The sequence below is a fragment of the Carassius gibelio genome, chromosome B8, assembly GCF_023724105.1.
Source record: "Carassius gibelio isolate Cgi1373 ecotype wild population from Czech Republic chromosome B8, carGib1.2-hapl.c, whole genome shotgun sequence".
In the NCBI taxonomy this organism is placed as follows: Eukaryota; Metazoa; Chordata; class Actinopteri; order Cypriniformes; family Cyprinidae; genus Carassius; species Carassius gibelio.
The window spans coordinates 25254242-25273652 of NC_068403.1; the positions used below are offsets into that span (position 1 = coordinate 25254242).

The 19411-nt window shown below is 36.9% G+C and overlaps 1 protein-coding gene across 1 annotated transcript; it reads left to right on the plus strand.

The window, feature by feature from the left end:
- Positions 1–294: 294 nt before the first annotated feature.
- On the plus strand, positions 295–13678 carry LOC127964191 (taste receptor type 1 member 2-like). Its single transcript, XM_052564334.1, has 5 exons — positions 295–603; positions 6040–6786; positions 6975–7187; positions 10345–10465; positions 13614–13678. The coding sequence occupies exons 1-5, from the start codon at positions 295–297 to the stop codon at positions 13676–13678; spliced, it is 1455 nt and encodes a 484-aa protein (XP_052420294.1).
- The last annotated feature ends 5733 nt before the right edge of the window (positions 13679–19411 follow it).

The following is a 19411-nucleotide window of genomic DNA, read 5'->3' on the forward strand; positions in this document are numbered from 1 at the left end:
TTCCTTTTGTGCTTTACTAATTGTCTATTTTTCAAAGTTTCTTGCTCATCATCTGAATTCAGATTGGAGGGAGATTACTTATTGGGTGGCCTTTTTGCTTTACATGAAATTGACACTGTGACAGCTGTTTTCATCCCGGAGACCACTGAATGTTTCAGGTAAGCAAGGATCTTTTACCACTTTAGGGTTATTAGTACGGAGTACTTTAAATAAAATCAGCTTTTCACTGATTCGAATCAGCTTTTCACAATTATAAACTGAATATTCAGTTACATGCTATTAACTTCCTCACTGATGTTTTTAAGGCACATTACCTCAAAATATGGATATGAAATGATGCAAGTAATGAGGTTTGCTGTTGAGGAGATTAATAATTCCACAATTCTTTTGCCCAATGTTTCTCTGGGCTATGAAATTTTTGACCATTGTTCTAACACAAGGAATTTCCATTCAGTCTTAAGTTTCATCTCAAAGAATGACTCAATAAAACCTAAAGAAAAACTCAACAACTATCAGCCTAAAGTGATTGCTTTAACAGGACCATATGGAAGCTCAAGAACTATATCTGTTGCACCACTGATCACAATGGACCTTATACCAATGGTAAATTATTCAGTATACTACCTTTTTCCCACCTTTTGTTCAGGACTAACAAGTTTCTATGAGTGTCTATATATATATATATATATATATATATATATATATATATATATATATATATATATATATATATATATATATATATATATATATATATATGAAAACAAACATTTGAACATGTTTGTTTTTTTGAAAAGTGGGGACATCCCATAGGCGAACTGTATATTATATTGGCCTATACGAACCCTATGCTTAAACCTAACCCTCACAGTAAACTTTGTGCATTTTTACTTTCTCAACAAAAAAAAAAAAGAGTTGTATCCTGATATGTCCTGATATGTCACAAAAACACGAGCACACACACAGTTGGCCACAATTATTGGCATTCCTAGAATTGTTTTTATGAGTAAAATAGTATATTCCCATTCATGTTTATAATTTTTTAGCACACCAGGGTGACCATGAACATGAAATATAATTTCGTTTCACAGGAGCAGAAGTTGGTGACTTGTGTCGCAAATTTTATGACTTGAGACTTGCTTGATAAATATTCAGAAAAGACTTGACTTTGACTTGGAATTCATGATTTTAAACTTGACTTGGACTTGAGTTAAATGACTTGAAATAACTACAAGTCTTTTATTCAATAAATGTTTGTTTTTGTCCGCACTGCAACCTAACCGAATGACTCATCAGGCAAGCAGAGTGTGCGCAGTGTTGCCAACATAGTGACTTTGTCAATAGACTTAGTGATTTTTAAATAATTTCAATCAAACACTGGTGACACAGCCACTTATGTCTATGTTATTTTAAAGTAACACCACAGATGTAATTATAACACCACAGACTTTATATTGCAAGTTAGTATAGGCTCTGTGGTGTTACCAGAAAAGACAGTAACACCACAGACAAATCAGCTTTAATCCAGACTTTTATAAAATCGAGGCTGCCATTATGATGTTTTCAAGATCAGGGGACATTTTGAAATATTAATAAGTATGTATTTATCAAAATTTTGATTAAAATATATAAAATATGAAAGTTATTCACAAAACACTAATAAAGTGTAATACATGAAATTGTCACACATTTAGCTAACTTTAAGAAAATTAATAAGAAAGAACGTACTCACCATGCACCCCTCAGATCAACCAGCACCTGCAGTGACCTTTACAAACAAAAAGTTGTCTAAATAGATTTTCCCCTTTTCTTAAAGGGGCAAAATCCATTGTGGTAACACCACAGACATGAATTTGGGGGACACAACTTTTTTCTCAAATATAACAAAAAATTTATTTAAAAAAACAAAAAACAATTTAATAAAATTATACATGTTTAAAATAATCTATAGTCACATTATAACCACTTGTGTTAAAAATGTTGTTGCAATTACACTCCATGAGACCTCTCTAAGGTATGACTGGAACATGCATATTTTGTTACAAATGCAGTCTCCCAAACTCAATTAAATATGTATTTTAAAACATAAAATTAACTATTAATAGTGCACAAATTGTGTTAACCCTACAGAATACAAACATGCAAACTTTTTATAAATTAATGGTATTTAAAATTTATTTCAACTGTAGTAGGGACACCACCTGCCACCGTAATTGAAGAATGACCCATCAAATGCATTTTAAATGGTTATTCACTGTTTATAAGGAAATGTGAGTTTTTTTTTGTTTTGTTTTTTGCCAGTATCACGTGTACAGTACATTGTTTAATAACTGGTATTCAGTGATACTATTTGAGTGAAAGCCTATGGATAATTTATGGGGATATATAAAAGAAGAAAAAAAATCACACTGTTGCGAACCCCACCATAACACTACGGAGCCCGGGAGGTCACCTGTAGGAGAAAAAAATACAATCTGTCCCCTCAGTTTGTAAACCGTACTCACGAATACTTAAACAGTTCCCTCTGTTTAACAATTCGTGCCCACGGAATAATAAACCGCACCCATGAATTTCCAATCCGTACACTCAGATTTTGTAAACCGTACCTTCCGTTTTTGAATCCATACCCACAAATTCATAATCCATGCACACACTTTCGCAATCTGTTCCCACGGATTTGTAAACTCGCGGATTTGTGGTCCCGCACCCACTGCCAGATTCATTCGTGTTTATTAAAAATTATTTTCATTTTTTGTGTGTGTCTGTGTGTGTGTGTGTGTGTGTGTGTGTTTATTTTACAATAATCACCAATAGGATAAGACACTGCTGCCCATGTTTTATAGCCTAACATAAAAACTAAAATGAAGAATAGATAATACTAAGGAGCCCAGGAGGTCACCTGTAGGAGAAATTTCCAATCCGTACGCTGAAATTTTGTAAACCTTGGGCTATGATGATTAGCATGCGACTAGCATGTTGCTAGTATGTTTCTAGCATGATTAGCATGTTGTCAGCATGATTAGCACAATTTTTTTAGCATGTTTCTAACATGATAGGAGACCCGTGGTGTGCTGAAGGTGTTGATCTGCGACGCCATCACCTACACCGAGCATGCCAAGAGAAAGACCGTCATGGACGTTGTGTACACGCTCAAATGACAGGGATGCACCTTGTATGGCTTCCGAGGATAAAAGACGAGAACCACAATTTTTTTTTTTTACTGTCCAAGATGGTGGCACGTCCACACGCACCGGCTTCTCTCTGTCCCGACAGAACGGTGAACGGCAGGCATTGTGTTTACATCAATGACACGTGGTGCTGCGATACTGTTGTGATCTGCACCACTGGTGGAGTTTATGATTATTAAATGCCGGCCGTTCTATCTGCCGAGGGAATATACTGCTATACTGCTCATTTCTGCTACATTCAAATGAAAAAAAAAAATACAGTATAGAAAACGTGTGGGTTAGCATGAATGATTTACATGAAAATGTAATGTGTGTGCAATTCACATTGTGCTTTGTTTAAGATGGCTTTCAGTTCATAAGAAAAAAAAAAATACTAAAGTGAGCATGCTTTGATCTGTAGCCTACTGTATTTTATTTAAAAAAAATATTTAATTCTGTAACTGACAGATTCCAGCCAAAAAAACAACAACAAAATACAACCCGGGAGTGGGCAGGAATGGGAGTCATTCTTCAGGGATTGAAACGGGATGGGATTTTCCCCCAGTTTTTTCATGAGATTGGGGCGTGACGGGACGGGGTTTTTTTTGCGAGAGTGGGACGTGAATGATTTGAAAATCCACTCCCGTATAACCCTCTTATTCCAAACCTGTAAAAACGTAGTTAATCTATGGTACACAATTTAAGATATTTTGTATGAAAACAGGCAGGCTTGAGTCTGTCCCATAGACTGCCAAATAAATAACATATTCTCCAAAATGGCACTACGTTAAAGTGGAGAAACACACAGGAGATGATTTGTAAAATAAATTTGTTATTTTTGTTTTCTTTGTGTACAAAATGAATCCTCATCACTTCATAACGTTACGGTTGAACTACTGACAGCAGACGGAGTATTCTGGTGATGTCTTTCATACTTTCTGGACCTTGACAATGTTATTTACTTGGAAGTCAATAGGACAGTCACAAGCCTCATGGTTTTCATCCAAAATATCTTAAATTGTGTTACAAAGATGATCAAAGCTTTTACGGGTTTGGAAAGACATGGGGTAACATTTTCATTTTGGGGTGGATTATCCCTTTAATGATGTGCTCATGTCCCATAAAGGTGATGCCTGTTTGAAGAATGCCATTTGGTGGCATAAAAACCATTTTACGTGAATTGTTTAATACTTTTTCATGGATTTATTAAATGTTTGAAGCATACTAAAACAACTCTACCTAAATACTTTTATGTTGGACTAATTCTTGGACTAATCTTAGGCTATGTAGCTATAATTTTTTATTTATTTTAGATTTTTATTTTATTAAAAACTGTATGTGGACACTTTTTGAGTATAAATGCATATTGCAATGTTGTTTTGATGCAAATAAAACTATAGTTACAGAGCCCCACACGATTTACTAATTCGTTCCCTCAATGTACTAAAACGTGCACACAATTACCATTGCATTCCCTCAATTTACTATTTCTTTCACTCGATTTATAAATTGTGCGCAATAGTAAATAGAGGGAATGCAATAGTAATTGTGTGAACGTTTTAGTACACTGAGGGAACAAATTAGTAAACAATTTATTTATTTTTTCTTGCATGTCAAGTGCAGGGCGCCGTACATAGTCGATAACTATTGTAGGTTTAAGTTATTTTAATATATAAATTATGTTAAATCATCAAACATTTGTATGACTTGACAGTGACTTGCTTGACCCAAGCTATGACTCGACTTGAATTGCTTGACAAAAGCAGTGAATTGACTTGACTTGCTGGATTCTCACAAAAATTGAAGTGGACTTGCTTGAGACATTGAAAATTCCCATTTCCACCATCAGGGCAATAAGTAAAAAGTTCCAAACAACTAAAAATGTTACAAATCTGCCAGAAAGAGGATGTGTGTCTAAATTGTCCTAATGCACGGTGAGGAGGAAAATTTGAGTGACCAAAGACTCTCCAAGGATCACAGCTTGGGAATTGCAGAGATTAGTTAGAGTCTCGAGAGCCTAAAAAAATTGACAAACAGCACTTACGTTCCAATAAGGTGTTTTAGAGGGTTTCAAGAAAAATCCTCTGCTCTCATCCAGAAACAATTTCCAGCATATTCAGTTGTCAGACATGACTGGAACTTCAAAAGGGACCGGGTTCTAGGGTCAGATTAAACAACAAAAAATAGCTTTTTAGCAGCAAACCCACCAGATGAGTTTAGTGCACACATGGATAAAAAGTACTCCATGCCCCTTTTCTGCTGGAGGTCCCGGACATGTTGTTCACATACATGGTATCATGGATTCTGAAAACAAAAAAAACAAAAAACAAAAAAAACACCTGACCACTTCTGCTAGCAATCCAATAATGGGCCGTGTTTGGATCTTCCATCAGGACAATGATCCAAAACAAACATAAAAACCTGGCACTTAATGCATTGTTTCTCCTGCTGAAGCATCACCGAGCATATGAGTCCCTTATTTGTCCTCCGTGTGAAAAGATGGTTCTCAAAATCATAGTCATTGTTGAAAAGGCCTTTATTGAAACAACTATCACAAAAAACAAAAACAAAAAAACAAACAAACAAACAAACAAAAATAACACCAAGCATATTTAAACCTTTTAACATTTAAATGGAAATGTACATTTAAATGAAATAAAATTATTTTCTCTTGTGGACTATATGTAAATGTCTTTTACATTTTTTTTTAAAATCTCATTTAGAACAAAAAAAAAAAAACAAAAAAAAAAACATGCATTTTGTTTGGTCCCTCTTACTCGTAAAATAATTAACATTTTGGAAATTCTGCACGGTGTGTATTGACTTTTGACCTCAACTGTATACAGTATATAAATATTCTTCTCTTTCAAAGGTGAATTATGGAGCTTCTAGCTATGTGCTCAGCGATAAACTTCAGTATCCTTCTTATGTAAGAACAATCCCTAGCAACAAAGACCTGATAAAGATGATTATTCACATCATACGATGGTTTGGATGGAACTGGGTTGCCTTTCTTAGTAGTCAACAAGATATGGATGGACTAAATCTGTTTAACAAATATATTGGAAATACTGGCATTTGTTTGGCCTATCAAGAAGGTCTGAGTCTAAATGCAAACTACAGTCAAACACTTAAAAAAATTGATAAGCTCAACATCAATGTCATTATAATTTTTGCTTGGCCACAATATGCAGACAAAATTATCAAAGCAGCCATAGCAAGCAACATCCAAGACAAAGTATGGATTGCAAGTCAACACTGGGCTATGAATAAACAGCTTCCAAGTGAGCCAGGAATTGGGAAAATTGGCACAATCATTGGCATTACTGATAACCTGTTGTCACTGCCTGGATTTAATGAATTTGTCTATAAAGCCAAAGGAACAACTGATGTTGGCTATAATGATAGAGTTGAGAGTGAAGTCCAGGGAAAGAGCAAGACATGTAATCACGATTGTGATTACTGCGCATTTTTGACCGCAGAGGAGATTATAAATGAAAATCCCACATACTCCTTTTCCATCTATGCTGCTATATATACCATAGCTCATGCATTACATAAAGTTCTGCAGTGTGACATGAATGAATGCCACAAAAATACAGTGGTTAAGCCATACATGGTAAGTCAATTAATGTGAATCCAGTTGAATAACTATTTTATTTACATTGTTGAAGTAAAGTTTTAATTAATTAAATAATGAATAATATTGTATTTTGAGGAATTAGTATATTATACCTGACTGATTAACAAAAGTAATATACATGTATAATATTTAAAATATAAAATATTTTTTTTTTCTCACAACAGCTTTTGGGAGAAATGAAGAAATTGGATTTTCCACTCCGTGGCCGTCACATTAAATACGATGACCATTTTGATCCAACCATCAGTTTTTCAGTTGTTCTCTGGCGCACTGATGTGAATCCTCCACAGTTCGAGATGGTGGGCTCATATGAGAATCATCCAGAAATTTATTTCACCATAGACAACTCTCTCCTTCTCTGGCATAACAATGGTTCTGTAAGTTTTTAACGTTCAAGATATTCATGATGTCTTTGTACAGCAGTTAGGGGGAAGGGGAAAAGAAAATGGTAAATGGTATGGATAATTCAAAAAGAAAATATTAGATGCTTCTAGCTTCAGGAGGGGGCTTAGGCAATAAATAATAATAAAAAAAACCACAAAGGAAGATGCTTCCTGGCAGTAAGGGAATCTAACTTACCTATCAGACAAAACATCAAAACAAACAATATGTCTCTTCCAATACTTCGACATTGTCCCACCAAAACCAGGAGAAAAGCAAATGTTGATAAAATAAAAGTGGTACCCACTTCCTTACGGTGTCTGCAGGCAAAAATAACACAGTCCCTAAAGCCAGTACAACAGGCATTCTTGAAGAAGCATTAGAGCACAGAGCACACAATATTCAGCAAGTACAACAGGCTTTCTTAAAGAAGCATTAGAGCACAGAGCACACAATATTCAGTGAGATCTGGGAAAACAGACAGGTCAAGCTCTCTCTGGTGGACAGCTGTAATGTCTGTTTTGGGATTTTTGTTTCATGCGCTTGTTTTCATGTCTTTTATTTTGTAGTTTGATTGATGCTGTTTTTGTCATGCTTCCCTTGCCCTCTTGTCTTCATGCTATTGGTTCATCTTGTTCATTATCATGTTCTCATTGGTTATTGTCTTGTTATTTGATTATGAGTTCTGCTTGTTCTTTTGTTGCTTTAATCATGTGCCATGTTTCTCATTGGTTTGTCTTTGTCATAAGTATCCATGTCTTTGCAATTGTGTCTTGCAAAGAAAAAAACAGACTTTCCTTAATCCACCGTCACAAATTGAAAGCAGCGGTTCTCAATTCTAGTCCTTGCGCCCCCTACTCTGCACATTTTTTTTTTTTTTTTTATGGCTTTAGACGTTTGTTCTATTTGAACGTTAGTGCCCTGCAAAGTGGACAACACAGGGTACTCCACCATTATTCCAGTTTGAAGAGATCATATGTTCCATTCAAAGTTCACTGAAGTGTATGAGACGTCAGTTTAAATTTATTTACAGAGGTATATGATGTTAAGGTCAAGGTTTATTTTATATAGCACATTTAAAAACATCTAGTGTATACCGAAGTGCTGTACATATACAAATGAAGTTAATATAGAAATTTAAGAGAATAAAAAGAAATGACTCAAAACACAATCAATACGAAAACACAATTACGAACACAAATGCCAAATGCCAAGGAATACAGACTTCAGGTGGGATTTAAAAACAGGAAGGGAAGCAGCAGATCTTATGTCTAGAGGTAAGCTGTTCCAAAGTCTAGGACCCGTCACAGAAAAAGCCCAATCCCCATTATGTTTCAGATATTTCATTCTTTCAATAAGAATTTATCAGAGGATCTGAGGGAGAAGAGAAAGCATTGTCACGCTTGTCCGTGTGTGCAGACAATAAATGTTCTGAAGTGAGGTAAACTTCATCAGATATCCCCTGCTCAGGGAGTAGAGAGCAATGAACACTGTGTAGCAGGCAAGGAAATAATGGCTGTAGAAGCCTTACTTGCTCTGCGCTGGTGGAACCGCCTCTATGGCTCCTTTTACCAGTAAATTCTTCACCTCAGATTGCAATACGTTAGCGTTCTTGCTCTGCATCGAGGTGGAGACAACGCCGCAGAACTGCAGGGGTCTTGGAGCGAACTGGAGTGTGTAACCTTGTTTTATAATCTCCAGAATCCAATCTGACACTCCAGGGATGGCCTTCCAGGCCTCAGCCCATGTGGCCAGGGGTTGGATTAGTTCAGGTGGTGAGTCGCCATGCGAGGACTTGAAACTCATAACACTCACTGAGATTCGTTGCCATAGACTCTTGCAGCTCTGCTGCCGAGCCATTGGTTAATTTTTTTACTTACTAAAAAAACAATGATGTACAGTTACACTGCGTGATTGTAAAGGCTTTAGTCCTTTGAGAAAATTGTATTTTTCCCCATAGCGTTTAGTGAAGTATCGAAAGGGAATGATAAGGTACAGGTTAAAGTACAACTTAAGAATGATATAACATTAAGTAAGTTTTGGGAAACACAGCCCATAATGCTTGGGGTGGCCCATAAAATTTTTTAGCATATGGGCCTGGGGCTGACTTGTTACGCCATTGGGGTCACACGTTTTATTTGTGGGGTCTGTGCACAGCATGTGAATAAAAATGTTCAGAGCAGGCTGTAACGGTGGTAAATATATGGCCCTCAGACAGAACAGGCAGTTTGTCGATGAGTGACAGAGCAGAATAAGTATGGAGTATAAGTGTTCAATAAATAAATTCAAGACTATTGATAAGACAAATAAAATAAAATACAATTTTATGTAGATGACACTTTTATTTGTTAGCCTCTCGCTTTCTTTCAGTAGCGGAAATTTAAATGTGAGATTCTGGAAACAAGCAGGAATGGAGGGTTTGGGAAGAAAATTATACTAAGCGGACAGCAGGTGAACAGAGTGGGTGAGTGCAGAATTTAACCTTGCGGGAGCAGGAAAAAAATAAAATAAAATAGTCCCCCACAAACCTCTAGTCTGTGGCACTTTTGTGTTCAAGTCCTGCTGGGGAAGTTTGTGTTTAAAAGTTAGCATTAACTTTTAAAATAAAAGTACAATTAAAATAAAATTAAAAAGAATATTCGGTTTCCTACTCATAATTATGACTTCATGATGGTTTTCATGTGCAAAAACTCTTTCTTAAGTGACTTGAATGCACCGTTCTAGTGACACATTGTGAAACTACAAAAATAAAGCATAGGCCTATTTTCAAACACCCCTTTAACACATCATACCTTTCCTAACACAAAAAAAACAAACAAACAAACAAATACTAACTAAAAAACACTTTTTTACAGCATTGTCTGTCTTCGATTTAGCTTATAAGACTATTTTAATTACTGATTGCTGTCCGGATTATCAGGATTTCAAACAGTATAACAAAACTGTTTCTGGAAAAAACTGCCTGCCGACCTTTTAACTGTTTTGAAAGCAAGAGCTAAGAAATCCATGTGCGTTTAAATATGTATTGTGTTCAGGTTTCAGGATGTATTAGTTTGTTTAGCTTGAGAACACCAATCTTAGTTTGGATAAATGTTTAAAATCAGCTGAGATGAATATTAACTTTAATGACACATTTTCTCATTCCTTTCTCAGGTTCCTTTCTCAAACTGCTCTGTTGAGTGTGAGGCGGGATATTCAAGGAAACCTGAAGGTTTTCATAGTTGCTGCTTTTCATGTGCAAAATGCCCACCTAACACCTATGTGGATTTTTCTCGTAAGTACCTTCATCAGCAGACAATGATAGCTAGGAATTTAAAGTTAATTTTGTCATAATGTACGTCCCCTTTACATACCGGTACATACATTTCTGCAGAACACAAGAAAAGAAGATATTCTGAAGAATGTTTGTAACCAAATAGTTTTGGTTCCTATTGATTTTTAATTTGCATTTTTTATCCATGCAATTAAAGTCAGTGAAAACTGTTTAGTTACCAAATACCAGCATTCTTTAAAATATCATCTTCTGTGTTCCTCAAATGAAAGAATGTCATACAGGCTTGGAATGACAGGAGGTTGAGTAAATGAGCTACAGATGTTCCAAATCCCTTTATCTTATCCTGTGCTGGTTGCACTTGAATATCATCCTCAAAATGCAAACAAAGACTTCATTAGTTAATTTTCTGAACTCTTGAGCAAGCTGGCTAAACAGTTTAACCACTTAAATTCCGGGCCACAATGCAGTTTCTAAAGAGTTTTTGAACATGATTGACTATTTTGAAACAATGGGTTGAAGGGCCAACTCTAGGCCATAGGTTAGATTTGGTTTTATCATATAACTTGGACATTCAGGACATTGTGAATGACAAAAGTAATATTTTCTGGTCACAAGATTACGTTTTTATTTTTTTTATTTGTAAGAAACTGAGAATGCCACTGTCAAATCAAAAGTGGGTCAGAAAAATATCCTCAGCAACATGTGTTGTTTACACTATTGCTCCTCTTAAAGCTAAGAAGCTAAATTATCTGCCATGGTTAAATAAATCTGTCCGTACTTTCAGACATATTCAAACATATGCAGCAATTGAATTGCAGAAGGCCTTGAAAGATGCAAAACATAAATATAACATAACATAACATAAATTATACAGATGCAATCTCATGCAATCAAAATAAGCCTAAAATTATATTCACTATAAACCCAGTAACAAACCCTGCTCAAAGGCTGTACCAAGATCCTTCTATATTAAGTTGCAAATATTTTCTTCACTTTTTGAATGGGAAGATTACTGCTCTACAACTCCACTGTTCCACCGATACCAGCATTTGTTTTTGTACCACCAACCTGTTGTATTAATACTGAGTGGTAAGACTTTCAGTCTTTAACTCTTCCAACTTTGACTGATGTGGTTCCTTACCTTAAACCTTCATCCATTAAGAATGATATTATGCCACCACATTTGTTTAAACAGATTTTTGCATTAGTATCACCATTTTAAATTTAATAAGCAAATTCTATAATCATGCTATACAGCTATAATCACCCCATTGTTAAAGTGGCCCAATCTTTTAATTAAAGACCCAAATATTTTTAGGCCTGTCTCAAATTTGGCTTTAATTTTATCTTTTTAATTTAATCTAATTTTAAGGTTTTAGGAAAAGTGTTTTTTAAACAACTCCAGGCTTACTTGACTTCTACCTGTTGCTGAGGTCTTTAAATCAGGGTTCTTATCATAGCACTGAGATTTGTTGGTGACATAGACGATAATAAAAGATGGACGTTACTCTAATGAAAAAAAGGGAAGCCGCCAGTGTCCTTATAGGGAGCTAACATCTTGCACTGATTTGAGACCCAAGTCTGTGCAGCAGAATTACTACTCAGAACTAGACCTAATGTGTTCTGGGGGGTAAACTACATGTTTTTAGTAAGGTTCCCTAGGTAAAATTTTCATTTCAGGGGCTAAATATCACATTACTAGGGTCGCTTGAACCTGCAGACATGAAAAACAAACAAAACAAAATTCTGCCGGGACAACTGCAGACTTGGCAACACTGCCCATCAATTCATATGTCCCGCCCACACTTCTGCAGAGTCTATCAAAAGCACAAAACCCTTAAACTATTTAATTAGCATTTTTAAATTAGAGTGCTCCAATTTTTGTTAGCTGATTGCCATACAAGAGGCTTGTTAAAATTAGGCAAATAAAACTAAAATCTTTTCCTGAAGATTCCTAAAAAGCTCTCTAGTTTCTCTTACGTCCCATTAGACTACATGGAGAGGGCAGCATTTATGACCTATACTCAGTCCAGCCACCTGGGGGCAATCAAAAAGTTTTGGATTCAATTATCAGGACTTGTGCGGCACACTTGGTTGGTGAAAGTATCAAATTACCGGTGAAAATGCCATTCTGATACTACTCGACCTCAGTGCGGCATTCAGTATGGTAGATCGTGATATAGTGATTGACTGCCTGAAACACTGGCTTGGTCTTAAGGGAAATGTGCTTAAGTGGTTTAAATCATATCTCATGGAAAGATCCTTCTCTGTCTGCAAAATTTATCCAGTTCGCTTTTTTCTTGGGGGTACCTCAGGGTTCAGTTCTTGCACCAATATTTTTTCCTTTTATATGCTACCTTTAGGATCCATTTTTTTTAATATAAAGGTGCATCTCAATACATTAGAATGTCATGGAAAAGTTCATTTATTTCAGTAATTCAACTCAAATTGTGAAATTGTGTAAATTCAATGCGCACAGACTGAAGTAGTTTAAGTCTTTGCTTCTTTTACAGTTTTTGCCCCGTTGCTTGAACACATTTTACAAAACTTCGCTCAGTGTGCCAAAACTCTACACACAAGTAAACATGATACAACACTGGAAAATATACCATTCACATCTGTGTCAAATTGAAACTCTACTATCAAAACCTAAACTCTGCTATCAAAACCTAACATTTCTTTGTCAAAATGTAACTCTGATGACAAAATGACACACACTTGCATCTTATGCATACACTTTCAGATCAGGGGGACCACACTAGTCTACTTTATATAAAACACTGCAGTCTTTGATTTTCACTGTTTGTTCAGAAGGCATATTTTCAGGAGGCACATTTTCAAACAACCAAAAAAGCAAATAGGCCTGCTCAATATTGTACATTGTAGCACTGAACATTGCAGTAAAATGAATTCAGATAAAGCAAAAAAATAATAATAATAATATAAAAAACACTATACTGTAAACACAGAAAATCATTGCAATTGTGCATTCGTGGGCTCATGGATCCCACCGTCTGTTGGCCTCATCGACATCGCAAGCAATGTCTTCTCCCGCTAGGCACCGGGGAAAATATCCCCATGCATGTCGAAACCATCCATGTATTGCTGTCACCTGAATGTCGTCACAGGTCTGTTACATTACCTGCAGAAGAGACATGCGGGCGTGTGGGTGGACTCTCTGCCCAGCTTCCCTCACAGTCAGGGCATGGTTGATGACATGGTCCATCAAAGTTGCTCTTATATCATCAGAAAAAAGGGGTCCGTGCATGGCCTCTTCGACCTCCTCCTGCTCCTCTTCCTCTTGCTCTTCCTCCTCCTCCTCTTCCTCTTGCTCTCCCTCCATCCATGCTTACAAAGTTCTTGAAATGGCTAAACTGAGGGTTTTTTGTAGCTGGCTGATTGGTGTTCAGTTTTGCAAGTAAGTTCCTTCAGTTGTGTATTTGAGTGGTAGCAATTACCCGATGTGTATTGTATTTTGGATACATGTGTTTTCCAAATGGCACTCTGAGATTTCATTTTTGAACGAAGTGTCTTATGTATGAAATAGAGTGTAGTATGCAGGACCAAGTGTGTTGCATAAAAGAGTAAGTGTGTTGAAGAATTGCAACTAGAGTGCAAAGCAGCACTTTTGTTTAAGGTAAGGGTACATTTTGTGTTTGAGGTATGGTAACAAAAGCTTCAAGTTGTGTTACTTTAGTCTAAGCATGGGTCTATAGTGTTCAAGCAAGGGGCAAAAACTGTAATTGTGATGATTTTGGCTCACATTTTACAAAAACCCACCAATTCACTATCTCAACAAATTAGAATATGGTGACATGCCAATCAGCTAATCAACTGCAAAGGTTTCTTGAGCCTTCAAAATGGTCTCTCAGTTTGGTTCACAAGGCAACACAATCATGGTGAAGACTGCTGATCTGACAGTTTTCCAGAAAACAATCATTGATACATTTCACAAACACTTATTGCCAAAGAAGCTGGCTGTTCACAGAGTGCTGTATCTAAGCATGTTAACAGAAAGTTGAGTGGAAGAACCGCAGTCTTATGAGGATTGTCAAGCAAAATTGAATCTGAATTTGAGGGAACTTCACAAGGTATGGACTGAGGCTGGGGTTAAGGCATCAAGAGCCACCACACACAGATGTGTCAAGGAATTTGATGAACCACAGACAATGTCAGAGACGACTTACCTGGGCTAAGGAGAAGAAGCACTGGACTGTTGCCCAGTGGTCCAAAGTCCTCTTTTCAGATGAGAGCAATTTTTGTATTCCATTTGACCTAGAGTCTAGAGGAAGGGTGGAGAAGCTCATAGCCCAAGTTGCTTGAAGTCCAGTGTTAAGTTTCCATAGTTGATTTGGGGTGCAATGTCATCTGCTGGTGTTGGTCCACTGTGTTTTTTGAAAACCAAAGTCACTTCACCCATTTACCAAGAAATTTTGGAGCACTTCATGTTTCCTTCTGCTGACCAGTTTTATGAAGTTGCTGATTTCATTTTCCAGCAGGATTTGACACCTGCCCACACTGCCAAAAGCACCAAAAGTTGGTTAAATTTCCTAAAAATAAATAAATAAAACAAGGTGCTATCTTTCGAGTTTGTTGCCATTTTACAATACTTTTAGATCTTTGAGATCTGAAAATCAAAATCTTCTTTTTGTTGTAAGAAATAAATTCTTACAAATGGGTGACAGTGCCTTTTCTTGTGTTGAGCAAAAACTGTGGAATGATTTCCCTCTTTTTTTTAAGTTCAGTACATTCACTATTGAAATTGCCAAGGCAATATTAAAAGTATATCTTTTAAAGGGTTAGTTCACCTGAGAATTAAAATTTGTCCATCTTCTACTCCCCCTAAAACTAGGTTTATGTGACTTTCCTCTTTCAGAATAATCTAAACAAAGTTTCCTTACTTAATCAAAGGAAAACCAGTGTTCTCTTGGCTTAATTTGAAATCCTCCAATGTTTTTCTTCACAAATTCTCGTTTTGTGCCTCTAATTCGTGACCAGCGTTTTGTTTTATTCTCTCTCCACGTTCGTCATTAACCACGCAGCGCTGACAAACTAACATCCGCCTGCATGTCTTCCGGTTCCCCACAGTCAGCAGAACTGAGAAAAAAAAGTGTTTATTACATCTGAAACCTGGATATTTATCTTACAAAAATTTATGGATTTGCTACAGGGGGCCTTTATTCACCCCCTGGAGCTGTGTGAGGGATGTTTTATTACAGATGTGCGCACTTTATTTAAATTCTTCTGAACAGTTGACAACAAACACCCACTTATCCCCACTTAAAGGCTTGGAATAGCTAGGACAATTTTTTTTATATTACTTTGATTGGATTATTCTGAAATAGGAGCGTCACATACAACTGGAATGCTTCGAGGTGTGAGTAGAAGATGGACTAATTTTAATTCTCGGGTGAACTAACACTTTAAATCGTTTTTGGGCATCTTTATGATGGTGTATTTTCATTGTTCACCTTAGCAACAACTTTGTTTGTTGCTCTCTGTATTTTAGTCTTTTTCAGTTTTGTGATTCATGTTATCTATGCATTTGTTGTATATGATTGTGAAGCCTTTTGGGCAACAGTGGTTGCTTTAAATGTGCTATAAAAATAAACAAGAACAACATTTTTGAGGATCTCTTTAAGCTTTGTCATTATACAATACAACAATAGTTTACTGACAGACATAATTTCTACTCAAACCTTATAAACAGTAACTTAAAGAGGGGGGGGGGGGGGGTTAAAATGCTATTTCATGCATACTGAGTTTTTTACACTGTTAAAGAGTTGGATTCCCATGCTAAACATGGACAAAGTTTAAAAAATTAAGTTGTACGTTTGAAGAAGTATTTCTGTTCCAATAATACCTTTTCCGGTTTGTCACAAGTTTCGGAACGTTTTTTTTTGAGTATGGGTCTGTGTGACGTTAGATGGAGTGGAATTTCCTTATATGGGTCCTAAGGGCACTTCTTCCGGAAGAGCGCGCGCTCCCGTAGAGTAGAGCAGAGACATTCACTGATCAGAGCGAGAGTGCGGAATGTCACAAAAGAAGTGTGTTTTTGGTTGCCAGGGCAAAACAACCCTGCACAGATTACCAAAAAAAAAAAAAAAAACAGCATTAAGGGACCAGTGGATGGAGTTTATTTTTACAGAGCATCAACAGAGTTGTTAAAGTGTTTTTGTTTGTTCCCTGCATTTCGAAGATGCTTGTTTTATAAACAAGGCCCAGTTCACGCCGGGTTTGCATACCGTTGGAACCACAGGCTGTGAGTAAAACTGCTTCAAATATCTCTGTGTTGTTAACTTAGCCATCGGCGCGTAAGCACATCAAGTAAACAACATGCGATGTTGTCATCAAACTGCACTTTCCACATGTACACCTTACACACACCGCACGCGCGAGCGCAGGATGATTAGAGCCTGTAGTCGTTGAAGTGGTCTGCTTTGATTCGGATAACTCATTAAATCCATGAAATGAAAGAGTTTGTGGAGTTGGTGTCCGACACATTTAATGACTGCTACACTGCATCGCGCTCTTCTCAAACATGATAGATTAACTCTTTCTTGGCATTACGAATTAATTAAAGAAAAAATAATAACAAGGCGGCAGAGCGAACTTATCATCCATAGTGGTTCTCACGTAGTCCTTCTCTTAAAGACTGATCACTTATAACTGACTGATCACTTACATTTCAGCCTCTGGATCTGATTCTGGTTCATAAATATACGGCTGAATCTGACTGTTAACCATGGTTTGTTTTGGATGATGTTTTTTTCCTCACGGTAATGTCACAGCTTCCAAACGCTCTCAAAGCAAAAGCCTACTCGCGATTCTTTAGCTCCGCCCACATGTCACGCCTCCAGGCGCTAATGTTTTTCCGGGAAAAATGGTACAGACTATCTTTCTCTTATAAATATAATAGAACTAAAGACTTTTTGGAGTTATGAAGGATGCAGTACTACTCTATAGTACTAAAGGTTAACAGGATATTGAGTGAAAACGAGCATTTCACCCCCCCCCCCCCTTTAAACAACACTCATACACTTTTTGCCACTGTTGAGAGACTGACAACCCCCCCCAAAAATGCTTAAAGGGGGGGTGCAATGCTCGTTTTCACTCAATCCTGTTAATCTTGAGTACCTATACAGTAGTACTGCATCCTTCATAACTCCAAAAAGTCTTTATTTTTATTATATTTATAAGAGAGATAGTCTGTACCGATTTTTCCCGGAAAAACACGAGCGCCTAGAGGCGTGACGTGTGGGCGGAGCTAAAGAATCACGAGCGCCAGTAGGCTTTTGAGTTGAGAGCATGTGGAAGCTGTGACACAGATCCAGAGGCTGAAATTTAACAAGAGCAGCATCAGCAAAGGCGGTATGCTATGTGGTATGTACTGAAACTGTATATATTTGCTTAGCGGTTTTGGAAAATGACTAAGTTCCACTTTATGTCGTCTTTTTTTTTTTTTTTTTTTTAAGCTGTACATGTGGAAAATGCAGTTTGATGACAACATCGTATGTTGTTTACTTGAGGTGCTCACGCGCTGATATCTAAGTTAACAACACAGAGATATTTGAAGCAGTTTTACTCACCGCATGCGGTTCCAACACACAATCGTGACCCTTTTTCGTTGGGACTGCATTATCCTTAAGAAATAAACGATGTGCAATCCGAAATGCAGGGAACAAACAAAAACACTTGCACAACTCCATTGATGCTCTGTAAAAATAAACTCCGTCCACTGGTCCCTTAATGCTGTTTCTCTTTTGGTAATCTGTGCAGGGTTGTCTTGCCCTGGCAACCAAAAACACACTTCTTTTGTGACTTTTTGCGACGCTCTCACTCTGATCAGGCTGTGCTCAGCCTCTCAGTGCTCTGCTATACGGGAGCACACGCTCTTCCGGCAGAAGAGCGCGCACTTAGGACCCATATAAGGAAATTCCGCTCCATCTAACGTCACACAGAGCCATACTCGAAAAAAACTTTCCGAAACTTGTGACAAACCGGAAGAGGTTTCTTTGGAACAAAAATACTCCTTCAAACATACAACTTAATTTTTGAAACTTTGTCCATGTTTAGCATGGGAATCCAACTCTTTAACAGTGTAAAAAACTCAGTATGCATGAAATAGCATTTCACCCCCCCTTTAATTGTCTAGAAGCAGATCTCTTAGAAGTGGTAAATGCCTCACTTCTTTCTGGGACATTTCCAAAACTCCTTGAAAACTGCAGTTGTTAAGCTCCTCCTGAAAAAGAGCAATATTGATAACACAATTTTGAGCAATTATAGACCAATATCTAATCTTCCTTTTATAGGCAAAATTATAGAAAAGGTAGTTTTCAATCAGCTGAACAAAAACTATAAATGGATACCTGGACAAATTTCAGTTAGGTTTCCGACCGCATCACAGCACGGAGACAGCACTCATTAAGATGATAAATGATATTTGCTTAAATTCAGTGCTGGTATTGCTAGATCTCAGTGCTGCTTTTGACACTGTCGATCATAACATACTACTAAAGAGACTGGAAAACTGGGTCGGGCTTTCTGGGATGGTACTCAAGTGGTTCAGGTCATACTTTAAAACTTAGGCTATTATGTCTAGGAGAGTATAAGTCTAAGTGGACGTCCATCACATGCGAAGTCCCACAAGGCTCAATTCTTGCACCGCTCTTGTTTAGCCTGCATATGCTCCCACTAAGTCAAATAATGAGAAAGAACCAACTGTCTATCACAGCTATGCTGATGATACCCAGATTTACCTAGCCTTATCTCCAAATGACTACAGCACCATTGACTCCCTCTGCCAATGTATTGGTGAAATTAATAGTTGGATGTGCCAGAACATTCTTAAGTTAAACAAGAAAAAAAACTGAAGTTATTGCATTTGGAAACAAAGATGATTTTTTCAAGGTGAATGCATACCTCAACTCTAAACTAAAATCAAGT

Coding starts and splice junctions, on each gene's coding strand:
- LOC127964191 (XM_052564334.1), top strand. CDS start 295: ATGTTTTTAAGGCACATTACCTCAAAATATGGATATGAAATGATGCAA. Junction 6,787..6,974: donor CAGTGGTTAAGCCATACATG/GTAAGTCAATTA, acceptor TTCTCACAACAG/CTTTTGGGAGAAATGAAGAA. Junction 10,466..13,613: donor CACCTATGTGGATTTTTCTC/GTAAGTACCTTC, acceptor CATTACCTGCAG/AAGAGACATGCGGGCGTGTG.